Below are 15,263 nucleotides of genomic sequence, written 5' to 3'. Positions count from 1 at the left end.
TAACACTCAAGTAGTCAAGTAGATGTGTTCATTCCAACAGCCCCCACTCACATAAATATAGCTAATGAGCTGCCTCCTTTAAAAAGGAACCAACAATATTGGATTACACTTATCCAAAATAATTATTGTTTAGCTAAAAAAATCATCATGCATTGCAAATTGTAATTAAATAATTGTATAAAAAATTATATATTGTCAGCACATATATTATTTTTCATTAAAAGTAATAATTTTGATAAAAATATAATTCGTATAATTGCAAAGTGTAGTATTTTAAGAGTTTAATAATAGTATATTGACAATTTTACAAAATGAGTATTATTTATTGAATTTTAAATTTTAATTTAATTATAAATAATTTTAAAAAATTATTATAAAAGTCAACATACAAAACAACAAATGGAATGGAATGATTATAAAATTATATTACAATATAAATCAAGTATTATTTGTTTCTCATATTTTAATATATATTAAAATTTTAAGAGAAATGTTAGCAATACAATTTTAATACATTATCTATCAATAATAATAAAGAGTGTTAAAAAAAAGTGTTGTTAACACTGTAATTTCAAATGAGATTTGATATTTTAATAGTAAGTAGGAAGATGAGAGCTACGTACATATAGCTGAGTGGATGCCAACATGCATAATAATTTGAAATAATGGCTAAGATGAGCGTTCTCTCAAAAAGTTAAAAAAGACAAACCGAAGGATGGGCATATTCATTCACGGCACGATCGTAAGAAAGCATCAGGTTTCAAAAAATCAAAGTAGTGAATAATTACAAAGTACAAAATGGTCCCTATATAACTGTCCTTCCTGGACTCGCGTTACGATAAAAGCTTTTGTTTCGTTTCCTGCGCTGCATGCACTTTCACTCCAAACAACTCAATCTGCTAGGGGTGCTTTGCTTGCGATCTTGTTGGAGGTTCTTCTGGTAAATTAACAATCTCCTCAGAAATTTCATCACACACTATCACGTTTTTGTTTGTTGATCCTTTCTCAACCACTGAAACCAAGTAATAATGGCGTGTATATACATTTCTGGTTGCTGATCTTGGCTTGCCTTATCCTAAGAACTGTTCAAAATTCTTTATAAGGAGAACGAAACAGTGTTTGATTTCTGTAGTTCACGCCTTCGTGGGTTGTCTTGCATCATTGCATGCGTAATGTCCTTGCAGGTATTGCGTGTGTTACTATAGCGTCTTTAACTGTGGTTTTTCATTCTTAACGAGAGAGAGAGAGAGAGAGAGAGAGAGAGAGAGAGGTAATTAGCTTTTCATAATATATATCTATAATATTTGGTTTCTGAAAGTAGGAAATTGGACAACAATTTGACTTAGAGAAGAGCCTTTCGTGTCATGCTCTATTTCGTGATATATCTTTATTATTATTGTAGTTGTTGTAATTTTTTCTTGAATTTCGTTCTGAGTGGAGACTATTTCAACATCATCATTCCTCCTCTCATTTTGCGGGAAAGGTTTCGGTCATTTCTTTTTTCCTTGCTTTTTCTTGCTAGAATTGTTCAATTCGGCTCCTATATTCTTGGGAATTTTGTAATTTTTTTTTATATATTAATTTAACGCGGATTGTGGAAATTACTACTGATACACCTGTGTTTCTGTCTGTAATTTGTTATTCATAGAATTTTGTGAATAGTGCTGTTATAATCGAAAATACTGATCATTTGTGGCTTAGGAAACTTGTTTTTTTTTTTTTTTTGTTTTTTTTTTCTTTTGTCACTTGGTAATTTGCTAGTGCTTCTCAATTATTGAATTTGAGTCCAACAATGGTGGCAGAGAAATGTCACTGTAAGCATCAGTTTGTTTAAAATTGGTGATTTGATTCTTTTGAAATTAAATTCGTGGAAATGATGAGAGACTGAGAATGGGGATTGACTTATTTTTTATTTTTTATTTTACTTTTTGCTTGTTTTAGTTCAAGAGAACATGGTAACTAGAATTGTGGATCTTCGGTCAGACACAGTTACAAAGCCAACCGAAGCAATGAGAGCTGCTATGGCAAGTGCTGAAGTTGATGACGATGTTCTAGGCTATGATCCAACTGCGTTTCGCTTAGAAACAGAGATGGCAAAGACAATGGGCAAGGACGCAGCTCTTTTTGTTCCATCTGGCACTATGGGGAACCTTATATCTGTACTTGTCCATTGTGATGTCAGGGGGAGTGAAGTTATTCTTGGAGACACTTGCCATATCAACATTTTTGAGAATGGAGGTATTGCAACTATTGGGGGAGTGCATCCTAGACAAGTGAAAAATAACGATGATGGAACCATGGATATTGATTTGATTGAGGCTGCTATCAGGGACCCAATGGGGGAGCTATTCTATCCAACCACCAAGCTTATTTGCTTGGAAAATACTCATGCAAAGTAAGCAATATTTTTTGGTTTACAACATTTCTCTTAGACTCGCTCTCATAGTGATCTTCATGCCACATAAACATGTATAACCTTTTCATAATGTGTATATTGGTTGATGAGTAGAAGTGCTGCCTATTACAAAGCCTTCAGTGATCACAGCAGAACATTTTATTTGTTTTTCCAGCACTGCATGATTACCCCATGTGTTGTTAATCAAGAAATGTGGCTGTGTTTTCATAATGCAGTGACTTCACTTCATTGTTCCGTTTACTGTTGCTGGTAATGAGTAATGACTACCATACAGCTACTAGAATGATTTCAGGCCTGGCAATTTGCTAAATTTTCTTTTGTTTTAAAAGTCCCATCCTGTTGTTAATTGATTCAAATTTATAGCAACATTATGACTCGTATTTTACCTGAATGCAGCTCTGGTGGCAGATGCCTCTCAGTTGAATATACAGACAGAGTTGGAGAGTTAGCTAAGAAGCATGGACTGAAGCTTCACATTGATGGGGCCCGTATTTTTAATGCATCAGTTGTAAGAAATTTTGTGTTTTACTTATGCTTTCTTAAAAATATTTATAATAAAGCTTTATAGTGGCACATTTGATTTTGTGTAAAAAATATCTCACAGCAAATGATCTCCAATAATAATGAACATAGAATGTGCAGAATCATGTCCTGATCTGGCATTGTTAACTGCAATGAAATGTTCAATGTCCAACATGAGCATTTTTGCTAGTGTGAATATTAGGGGGAAATTTTAAGTTTAATAACACAGCAGGGGTGTATAACCACGACCATAATTTGAGACAGATCAGCTGGCAATGACCATCTTGGTTATTGGTTCTGTGTCTAACAGAAAAACAGAACTGGGTAACATGAACTCCTTTTATACTCAACTTAATGGAACATCTTTAACTGCAATATTTAAAAAATGTCTACTTCTAAAATCTCATAATGATTAAACACCTTTTAGTTCCTTATATCTACATTGAACATTGTGAATACTGAAATCTGTTGGTTGCCAATGCCCCACGATATAAAACGGGCTAGTAGTTGTCCTGTGGAAAAGCCTATTGTGACTTTACTTTCTGCCATCCTATCTCAGTGCGTGGCTACTATTTATCTAAGATGAAATCTAACATTTACAGTAAAATAAAATTGAACGAAAAGGTTAGTTACCATTTGAATGATTACATGTGACTTCTACATTTGTTTAGTAAGAAGTGGCATAAGCAGTTAAATATGATCTGACCTCTTCACTGCCTATTTTCCCCTGAGTAATAGTATAATCTTGTTACTTTTTCTCAGTCATAGTGTGAGGTATGAGAATAATATCATGCCTTCAATTATATATCCAGTTTTTTGCTTCCTGTTTGCTTTTTATTTCTCCTTCCTGCTAACATATCCATTACTGAAAACTTTGGTTTTTTAGGCACTTGGTGTTCCAGTGGATAGGCTTGTCCAGGCGGCTGATTCAGTTTCCGTACGCTTTCTCTTTCTTTTCCTGTTTTGATACAATTCAGTATATCTTCTTGGCATTTGAAGTTTTACTTTTATCTGTCTTATTGAAGAAAGTTCCAGAGGACTAATTTTATTACCTATTTCAAATCAAACTTGCTACATCTATACCCTATTGAGTAATAGTAAAGCGAACTGACTTTATTTCTTTGAAAATATGATTAGGTTTGCCTATCTAAAGGTATAGGTGCTCCAGTTGGATCTGTTATTGTTGGTTCCAAAAATTTTATTGCCAAGGTAGTTCAATAATTTTACAGGGAAATTAATAGCAGGTAGATACTTCCTGAGCAACTGATGTTGAAGTCTAGTTTATTATATTTTTTTAGGCTAGACGACTCCGGAAAACCTTAGGAGGTGGAATGAGACAGATTGGCATCCTTTGTGCCGCTGCACTTGTTGCCTTGCAGGAAAATGTTGGGAAGCTGGAAAGTGACCACAAGAAAGCTAGACTTTTGGCTGGTAAATGTCACACAGTTTTAGATGATTCCATGCGGAGTCCTGGTCTGTTCGAGGAATTATAATTTTTTAAAACTCACAAACCTTTTTCTACTATAACTTTTCTCTTCATTTCAGATGGATTAAACGAAGTTAAAGGATTGAGAGTGGATGCCTGTTCTGTGGAGACCAATATGGTGAGTATTTAGAATTTAGTGTACTGTAACTTGTTTAGAATAGTGAAACTGCATTATTGCTCTGATTATTTCTGTTTTGAACGATTACTCTGTCTTGATTACGTTGTTATCTTAGTTCCTGTCCCAATATTGAGCCTACATTACCAAGTGCAAAGAACATAAATGACAATTCTTTATATATCATTTAGGAACAACTAAGTTTTTTCTTTCCCTGATACTAGGTATTTATTGACATTGAAGAGGGTACAAAGACTAGAGCAGAAAAGATATGCAAGTACATGGAAGAACGTGGTATCCTTGTGATGCAAGAGAGTTCATCAAGGTCTTGTTTTCCCTCAACAACATTTAGTCTGTTATAAATAATTGAAATAATTGCAAACTTTACAAGGAAGTCAAGTTAGTACTATTAGTTTTCTGAGGTTTAATGCACTAATTGCTGTTTTTGTTGACTGGTATCTCCCCTTATTTGTATGTTCAAACGTAAGAAGTGAATCAGGATGCTGATCTTTTCTATTTTTTTATTTTTTTTGTCAGCATAATGTCTTCTGTCAAGGTGGCAATGTTTATCCATCTTATAAGTTATAACTATTCAAATGTTGAAGAAATCTTGTTTTGCATCAGTTTAGAATAATTTTTGTAGGTGGACCTTTTCCCTAAGCTTAAAATTCACTCGTATTTTGCCATATTTTCAATTTTGACTGTGTGTATATATTGTATTTTCTTTATATTACCGAGTTAATGGATAAACTTGCAATATTAACGATGATATATAATGTATTACATACATTTTTTTAAATAAAAAAGGAAATATTTGCTGTGTATTAACATTTTTGGTGCACTAAGTCAGGCTTGGGAATAGGAGTAAGTTTGCTAAAAATGTTATTGATGTCCTCCAAAATCTTGTGTAGCTTGCAGCTTGGCCATTTTTATCTACTCTCTCTTTCTATATGTGAATTAATTTGTTCGTATTAGATAACCATTGCACGTTGTGGACAATGTGCTTATAAGCAAGAGACTGATGATAGTGTCTGTTAATTCCAGAATGAGAGTTGTTCTCCATCACCAAATATCAGCAAGTGATGTGCAATACGCCTTGTCATGCTTTCAGGTGATGTTGACTACAAATCAATTAAACTCTTATTGTTCAATGTATCCAATATGCATTTTTTTCCTCCTTCGACTGGTATATATTTTTTTACCGAATACTATATAAGATGAAACTTGCTTTTGTTACATGTTGCAGCAAGCTGTAGCTGTTAAAGGAGTACAAAATGAAATGGGCAACTAGTGGAAGAATTTGAATATGACACGTTGCTGCCATATTAGTCATTAAAAAGGAATTCTCTGTTTCATTTGCCTTTGCTCATTTTATTTTCTTAAATGTACCCTAAATAACACACAAGGATTTACATCTTTGAGGTTGTTCCCTTTTATGAATTATGTTGACTTTCATCGTCGTTCCCCTACTAATTTGGTTCATTGTTTACTGTCCCATTATTAGGTATGTTATGTATAATATAGGATATTGTGCAACGTTAGCAATATATTTTTAGTAGTATATCTTTTAGGTAAATGGTAACCAATGGCCTTAAAATATTGGTTAAGTAACTAAGAACAGTAGACAATTTTTTTTTTTTTAATTCCTTAGGACCCTGTCAGTAAGATCCTATCTTTTATTATTAGGTGAATTTGATATTGATCCCGCTAAAAAATGAGCTTAATCTCTCTTATTTTTATAGCTCCATACCGCATTTTCCACGTAACTCTAGCATTATTAAATTGATGTAGTAATTCATAACTAAAATATTAAAAACTTACTACTATAGGATGATTTCAGAAATTTTTCACAAAAATGTAGCAAATAAATTCTTTTTACTTCTCAAATCATGTATGTGAGACAGTGACGGGTTTGTAATACAAATACATATACGGTTAATTTTATATTGTTATAAAAAAAAGGTTAAGTTTATACCAACAAGTATTTTATATTTAATATGGGAGTTTTTACATTTGCATAAAATTTCAAATATATATTACTAATATATTTAAGAATAGATGATTTTTTAAAAAGATATATAATTAATTCAAGTTAAATTTAAAATATATAAATTTATAAATATATATATATATATATATATATATATATATACATATATATCGAATTTAAAATAATTAAAAAATCTGAGAATAAAAAATAAATTAATTTTAAGAAAATGTATCTTAAATTAAATACAAAATATGTTACATAATTTTATAAGTTTATATACTTGAATTATTGAGATTTAAATGAAGTAATCTTTTTCTAAAACAGAGCAGAAGTAGTATTACTACTCCATTTCGTTCTGATTGCCGCTATGATTCGTATAGAAAATGTCAAACTAAAATAATCCAAGACTGAAATTTTTCAGAAATTAGTTGAATGATAATAGTAGGAGACACGTACAAAAAAAAAGAGAGAGAATTATTTCTTGGACCACATGCTGTATAAGAGCTGTTGGACTTATTGCAGAGGAGGGACGGGCCCATGTTTTCAATTGTTTTAGATATTCTTTTATTAGACAATTGTTCTTTTTTTTTTTCCAAATTTAGGCAATTTTTTATATTATATCTTTGATCTCCAAAAAATTTATATTTCTGCAATTTTATAACTTGTACCCTATGATTTTCTGAAACTTTATCAAAGATACTTAGATATAAATTATATTAATGCCCGGACAAAATTCCTATAACTTGGACAATAGTGGTATCCATGACACAAACATAACATTACTAAATTGGACTCAATTTCTAACTATTTAATTAGTCTTACAAAAGTTAATTGCTTGATCAATATTTAATTTTTAGTTAATTTGTAAATTTAGAACAAATGGTCAACGAAAGTACTATTCATTTTTTTCATATTTTTTTTTATAGAAAATTCCACTCAAAACACTATAGGATATAGTTACATAAATATGAAATGTTTCACATGATATATGTGCATAACTTCTTATTTGATATATTTAAAATAAATAAATACTCTCTTCAATCCTTTATATAAAAAACAAATAACTAATTTATTAAGATCAATAGAAATAGTTAAGTTAATGAATTTTAATTAATAATATTAGAAATTTAAATTTACCCCAAAAATATCTATAAAGTTAATTAATACTTTTTTATTTGTCATATATTGTTGTTTGTCATGTGGTATTTAAGCTAGGATTATATGCTTTCTGTTAGCAATATTCCCCTTCTAGCTGAATGGTCCATCAATAGCATAGGGCATTTGCGATTCTTGGCTCAACTACTCGTTTAGCAGCTCCCAGTACAGCCCCATCATGGTTTCGTGCCACAAAACCCATAAAATTATAGGTTTAATAGTCATGCACCTACAACGGATCAATGATAACAAATAATCGTTGACATGACTTTTAAATAAGTTATCATTAAAGTAAGTAAATTTATCATTAGATAACAATATAAAATTCAATTACACGTTCAATATGTCGGACTATAACCTATTTTTTCATTTTTTAAAAAAATAATAATATTTAATAACACTACACATAATTTAAGGGAGTATTTGTAAATAAGTCAATAAATACAATCACACCGTTGAAGAATGAGTAACATTTCATTAATATATTTTATAATAAATTCAAAGCATAAAAAAATTTAACAATTAATAGTCTAAAAATAGATCTATATTTCTTATCATTAAGACAAAAAAAATAAAATAATTTGTTTCTTATATAAAAAGAACGAACAGAGGGAGTAATATTTTAGCCTATGCAATATAAGGACAAAATTTTAATTTATACAACTAAAGTTTATAATAAATAGATATTTTTAATATATAAATTATATTATAATTAAAATTTGTAATAAAGAAAAAATTGAATATGTAAGTTATATTTTAGACTTATAATGAATAATTCATATTATGATACAGAGTTATTTTTAATTATTAATAATTTCTTTTAAAAAGATATTGAAATTCAATTTAGATACGAAAATGAAAATAATAGATTGAAACAAAAAAGAAGTTAAGAAAAAATTATAAAAATGCTCTTAATGAATTAAAAGTTCTAAAAATAATTTTGTTGACTAATACCTGGTCAAATGGCTCCAAACAATATAGTTATTTTAATTTACATATAATATAAAATAAAATGAAAATGAAAGTTGATGTTTATGTAAGAAATTATAGTATGACCATTTATGTCTTTAGTATTTTTTAGGAGTGAGCAATGGATGGTAGGGATTGATTTATTCTTAACAATATATTAATATCTAATTCAAGTGAAATTAAACTCAAATCTCTCAAATAAGATTTTACGTTACAATGAAAAAATGTGATTTGAGAAATGATTTCACTAATAATGATTATTCACGTTCTTTTTACTTGAAAATTAGTCATCGAAAAGATATATTTCACAACATAGATCATAATATGGTGATGATTCAATATTCGGTTTAAGACAAATATACATTATTAATCAACTTACATTATATATGCTTCTGCTTGTCTTGCATGCGATGCAACCAATTAAGATAACAAATGAATGACATTTCCAATTTCATTTTTATTGGTATTATCGTGTTCAATTCACGCTGCTAATTACACATTAAAGTTTTGTAAATCTCAAATATGTATGATGTGCTAGCTGTTTAATGTAAATGGCATGAGTTAATTTGAGCTCTCCCCTTTGTCTTGGTGGGGGAAAGAATAAGTGAGTCCCGTGGTGGCTATAATCATGCTAATTTGTGGACAGTAGTATAGAAGAAATCTGAACTAGTTTTTGTTGTTTTTGCTCGTCAAGTTTCTTTCATATTTTCATTTTCACTTCACACTTGCTGCAATTTACCTCTGTCCTTAACCTGGCTCAGGTGTTGGTGATTGTGGCCGTTTGTGGTGTCTCTCTTCCTTGGTCACTTTCTTGAGGTAAACAAATGCAGGGACTTGTGGGTAGGGCTCTAACACTACTTAATTGCCCAAAATGCCGAGACTTGGTTCTGTGTGTATGAAAAATCATTGTCTGTATCCCACTCACGTGTGATGAATGTGTCATCATAACGTTGTCAGAGACTAAGTTTGAACCAACTCTCAACTCTGTTCTGTTTCTTTCAGTTACTTCAACTAATATTTCAATAAAATTTAAGAACTGCGTTAACATTAGCTAGCTTCCAGTTTATTTTTTTTTATTGGGTTGCATGCATGGTGTGTTGGTCTGTAAAAAATATTTGGCGAAATTTATTCATATAACTTCTTAAAACATTGAGAATAGGGTAACACTATATAAACTACGTTTTGGGACGGATTTGAGTGGCAAAAAAAGATACATAGAAAGAAAGAAAAATGTAGAGGGAAAAAAATAATAAATATGATAAGTGGTATAATAGAAAGAAGAAAAAAAAAGAAGTAAAATGTAAATGGATTGAAAATGAGATTTAAGAAAAAGTTTATATATGTATAATAACCCCTAACAATTTCCTCATAAACTGCATGACAGTGTGCGTCTTATCATAGACCCTCTCTCCACGTCTAACACTTCAAACACGCTGATAGACGTTTATCCATTCAACCAGAAGTCCTAAACACGGATCTGCTTAATTAATTTACAAATTTAACATTCCGGGAAATATAAAATCCTCTTAAAACAGTTCTAAACAGGCTAGTTGATATTTCATTGCAGTGCTTTGTTTTGACTTTTAATGTGTTATTTACTTTTTTTAAAATTTAAGTAAATGTTATTGTTAAACATATTAATGAATGTCTAAATTATGCAAAATTTGATATACATAATTATAAAGATAATATCCAAGATAATATCCAGTTATTCAACGATTAGATTGAATAACTTCACATATTGCATAAATTTATTAAGAAGTGTGAAAATTTCACCTGTTATCAATTCATCCTTTCCCTATACATATATAATGTCTCTGCCAAAAAAAATAAAAAATACATATATAGTGTCAGGTGTATTAGAGCAGCACTGACATCCTTATTTTGGCATCTTAGCTATTGATACATAAAATTGTTGTAAAAAAAATATTAATATATAAAATGGAAAAAAATCAAACTCTCCAGTTTTTTGATAAAACTGATCAGACATTTATTTTATAATACCACTATTATAATAGAATGTTTTAATTTAAAAATGAAACTAAAATGTCTACTGATCACCACTTTACCTTCCATTCCCATTTTACTTAGTTCAGTAACTATTATTTAACTCTGAAAAAAAAGCTTTTTAAATGCAATTAGTGACTGTGTCTACAATGAAGTGGACAAAAGATTTTAGGATATCAGATGTAACTGTAGAATGCATAATAAATCATTGCTGCAAAAGAAAGGCTTTCTCATTAGATATTTTTTCTCCATGTATAAGCACAACATTATTTAAGAGTAATATTATTTTGATAATAGATATTTTTACAAAACATTTTACAATAAAGAAAAATGAGAGAAAATAAAAAAAAATGCGAAATAAAATAAGTAATATAATAAAAACATAAAAGAGTGAAGTAAAAATATAAATAAAATAGCATTAATCTAAACAGTGGTAATTTCTACATATTAAATTTAAGTTTTATATTTAAGCATGATCCATTAGAATTTTTTTCTTAATAACAGATCCATTAGATAATTAGAAGGAGGGTCTAGAGATGTCGTATTCAATTTGACAATGGAGTGGGTCCCGCCAGGGATTTTGCCCTGTCCCACTTATCCCACTGACGAACAATGTACATGGTGTCATTAGTGTATCTAAACCAACTTCTTTTAATCCACGGTGCAATGAATTCAATTTCATTCCAAAAATAATAATAATTTTATTGAGGTTTCATTTCAGTTGAGTCATTTTCATGACTTTCTTGGGGGCACGTGGTCCTCCTGCTAGACATTTTACCGAATTCTTTGTCTAAGTTTCCTTAATTAAATTTTCCATCAATATTAACAACTGGATCCTACACGCGCTCAGAAGCCACCTTTAGTTTGGCGCCAAATCTCAATCATCTTAACCATATGTACATATTAACATTATTAATACATTTATACACACTATCTTTTTATTTTTAATTTTAGATTGACGACATATATAAGAAGGAATTGTTCTTGAGAGAGCAATCGAGAAAGTATTTGCTTGGATTAGATGAGGCACTAACAAATTTTGCCACCCTCAAAGCAAATGTAGCAACAATTAGAAACAGAGTATACCATACTTTGTTTCCCAGGTATGAAGGCGGGGACCATATTATGGGTATTTAAATGTTTTTATTCTTTCCATTTTAGGTGCAAAGCTAGTTTACTCTAACTACAAAACGTAGATCTATCTATTTATTGGTTCCCACCACAACCACATTGGACATCCCAAAATCACCCCCATGCCGGCCTGCCCCTATTTGTAGGTTTTGATATTACTAATGCAGGAGATCTGTTTCTTACCCTAAGTGGAACACAATAGATGCCAAGACTTATACCATTTATATAAACCAAATTCAACCTACCATAACAGAACATTTAATTACTGGGTCAACAAAGAAACAAAACCAGATCAAATTGCATCTGCAAATTACCTTGGTTAATACAACCTAGCTAGTATTAGTATGTAGGATTAATTATGATTGAGCAAATATATCGCTTAATGAGGGTTTATCTATATAAAAATCAATTGACTAACATAGCACTACAAATATATAGCTAGTGTAAGTTTTAAATTTAAATGTTCATCACAGTGATAATTAATATTGTAGCACAACAGAGAAAATTTAAAACTATTCACAGTTTATGCATTGGATTTTTTTTTTTTTTTTTGTGTGTGAAGGAAACTTTTATACACTGGATGATACTATACATAACTTGCTAAGAAGCAGTTATATAAATAATAACTCTTACATAAAAGATTATAGTCATTCTTATATTGTTAGATTTGCTTTTGTATTTTTTTTATCATCTCATTCAAATTATTTTTTCTCATGAAGGTCCGCCTGTACCATTTTTCTTGATAGAGATGTTAACAACATATTTTTCATTAATTAAAAACTATTGAAAACCATAAAACTTTGTGTGTCTCACTTTATATTTAATTAATTTTACTTATAATCTTTTAATTTCTAATAAATATTAGAAAGAGTGTATTAGTAAATGTATCATCTCTCCACCAAGAAAAAAAAGCATCATCTCTTCCTTAATTAAACGGATCGCTAGATATATATATGATACTGTGCCTCTGTTTATAAATGTTTTTCCAATAAACTGACGTCTATTATGAATTTATGATTAATTTTTTCAAAATAAATCTCAATATTTTAAAAGTGGTTAAACACTTCAACCCGTCCCAAAGAACCGTATATGCGAATTATACAGAAGAGTGAGAAATCTCTGGGTATCGCCGCGGCACCCCTGCCCCTCCTGTCTAGATTGATTGATAGAAGGTGAAAAGTTTAGGGTTTACCATTTCTAATTTAGTGTTATTAACATTAACTTCAGAATTTGCACACATATTGTATTAATATTTTTTTATATGTACATATAAATCTAATTTTTTGCGAATGAATTTTTTATTTCATCAATACATTTGGTATCATGTATTTATTTTAATTTTTATTTATTTTTGTATAGATGTATCTTAAAAATGTTTTACAAAAATTAAAAAAGAAATTTTTTTTTAAAAATATTATAAAAAACATTAAGCTTTGCAATCTAAATATAAAAAAAAAAAAAAACGCAAAAAGTATGACTATACTTTTTAGCCTTATCTGTTTTTTTTCTGTACTATTTACTTTTATATGCTTTTATAACATGTTAAATATACTGTAAAAAACATGTTAAATAAAAAATTATTAAACTTTTTTTGCACACTTTAGATTATATAAATCGTGAGAAAATGTTTTCTATTTTCTGATCCTAAAAGATAAAATTTTATATAGAAAATAGTAAATATAAAAATGATTTTTACTATTTTATAGACAATTTTTTAAAATAAAATAATATAGCATTTATCATTAAAAATAAAATTAAGAAGTAAAAATAAGAAACCTTCTTTTAAACTAATTCAACTTTAATTTTTTTAATAATTGTACTACGTTTTTTTATTTTTTACCAGTACTCTTCACCTTTACAGCTTTTAGGTATGCTATTTTATTAAAAAACATTTGATGAACAGCTAATATGATATCTAATACTTAGGGAGAGAAATAAAAAAAAAAAGAATATAAGTAAGATAGGATTTATGATTTGATAAAATAAGAGAAATAAAAAAATGAAAAAAAAAATTGATTGAATGTTTAAAATAAAGAGAGATTCATCCATCATTATTTTATTTAATTTAGTAGAATTGTTGTCGTTTATTTGCGTGAGTCTCTATCCCCCTCGTAAACTTATTTTTCTTTCCTTCTTCTGCTCTTTCAATTCGTTGTTGCTCTGTGAAGTGAACTTTCGATAATTCGTGACGGCAAATATTCTCACGCACAAGACACACTTCATTCATTCATTTGCATTCCATACTTGAACCACGACGCTTCTGGTTTGTACTCCCCAAAGTTACAAATTGTATCGATACAAATTATTCATGAGGTCAGAACTAGTGCTTCTGAACATCATTAAACTTCAAACATTGAAAAAGTTTCTTGCATCCCAATCGTAGATCCAGAAAAACACTTTGGTTTGAAACAATGTAAAAAGTTTGATTTTCATTAGCTGAAATTAGAAAATGTAAATTAACATTTCAAAATCCCCACCTCAAATCATAGAATCCAAAATGGCATGCCTTTTCTTGCTCATTGGACAGCAAAACTAATCAAGATGCTCATAGCATATAGAGCTTCAAAATTCTCCATTATTACAACAAAGAAAGCTGAAAATAGTTGAAATTAAAACTAGCTTCGTAGAACCACCACCAGCATATACCAAACCTTTGTTACAAAGGACAATGAAATGAAAACAATCCTGGATCTCTATTACTATGTCTGGATTACTATTAATTGTTTTTCATTAATATATCCATCATTGTCGGCAACCTCTATATTTTCAAGTAAGGTGATGAAGAAGAATTAAGATGGACTAGAATGCTAGTCAAACAACGTTTTGATTAGGGTGAAAACGATGTTATAGAAAGAATAAAGATAAAAAGAGTTATGCATTCATGTAAAATACATAATCATTCCATTATAATAATTCCATTATAATAATATATATTATAATAATTCCATTATAATAATATATAATATATATTATGTATGATAAATTTATTAATTTTTAAAATAAATTATTTTAAAATAATTTAAATAATAATTTATAATTGAATAATAACATAAAATTATTATTTTACATTGTGAATACATATTTATTATTAAACTCAAGAATAAATGCAAAATAATAAAAAGATAGTTAAAGAAAAAAAAAAATTTAACTTCAAAAGTAGTTTTACCTTCATTTTATATAAAAAAAAAATCTTCATTTATATTATTAAAATAAAAGTGGAAAGTAATAGAAAGTCTTACATTAGTGAATTGATGTGAAAATCACACTTTACATCTTATTTCAATTCAAATCTTTTGATTTTTTTACCTTTCATACTCTTTCTTTTTACGTTAAACATACCATAAAGAAAAAAAAAAGGAGTAGAATACGATAGTCAAGGGTTAAAACTTAAAACATGTAAGTCACGCGCTGAAAAGTAGAGTGAGGAATGTAGATAATTTGAAATGTCTGGTCATCTTTGGTCACCATCATC

The 15,263-nt window shown here is 29.1% G+C and overlaps 1 protein-coding gene across 4 annotated transcripts; it reads left to right on the top strand.

The window, feature by feature from the left end:
- Positions 1-687: 687 nt before the first annotated feature.
- LOC114401308 (probable low-specificity L-threonine aldolase 1) lies at positions 688-6,021 on the top strand. 4 transcript variants are annotated; one of them, XM_028363799.1, is made up of 10 exons: positions 688-940; positions 1,942-2,395; positions 2,813-2,924; positions 3,825-3,875; positions 4,076-4,147; positions 4,237-4,411; positions 4,484-4,542; positions 4,764-4,864; positions 5,584-5,650; positions 5,786-6,021. In XM_028363799.1, exons 2-10 carry the CDS (start codon positions 1,953-1,955, stop codon positions 5,828-5,830), a joined length of 1,125 nt encoding a protein of 374 aa, XP_028219600.1. In that variant the 5' UTR covers positions 688-940; positions 1,942-1,952; the 3' UTR covers positions 5,831-6,021. The 4 variants fall into 4 exon arrangements, with proteins under 4 accessions (XP_028219600.1, XP_028219599.1, XP_028219598.1 ...); XM_028363798.1 differs by lacking the exon at positions 688-940 and adding an exon at positions 974-1,184; XM_028363797.1 differs by lacking the exon at positions 688-940 and adding an exon at positions 1,762-1,814 and having other exon boundaries at positions 4,237-4,369.
- Positions 6,022-15,263: the final 9,242 nt, after the last annotated feature.

Source organism: Glycine soja, chromosome 20, assembly GCF_004193775.1.
Source record: "Glycine soja cultivar W05 chromosome 20, ASM419377v2, whole genome shotgun sequence".
Classification (NCBI taxonomy): Eukaryota; Viridiplantae; Streptophyta; class Magnoliopsida; order Fabales; family Fabaceae; genus Glycine; species Glycine soja.
Note: the sequence above shows the minus strand (reverse complement) of the source record. Positions and strands in the feature narration are given on the sequence as shown.

Bases quoted from the DNA above. Each gene is read 5' to 3' on its own strand.
- LOC114401308 (XM_028363795.1), top strand. From the start codon at position 1,793: ATGGTGGCAGAGAAATGTCACT. The intron at 2,925-3,824 runs GTAAGAAATTTT...TTGGTTTTTTAG, and splicing joins GTATTTTTAATGCATCAGTT to GCACTTGGTGTTCCAGTGGA. The intron at 3,876-4,075 runs GTACGCTTTCTC...AAATATGATTAG, and splicing joins AGGCGGCTGATTCAGTTTCC to GTTTGCCTATCTAAAGGTAT.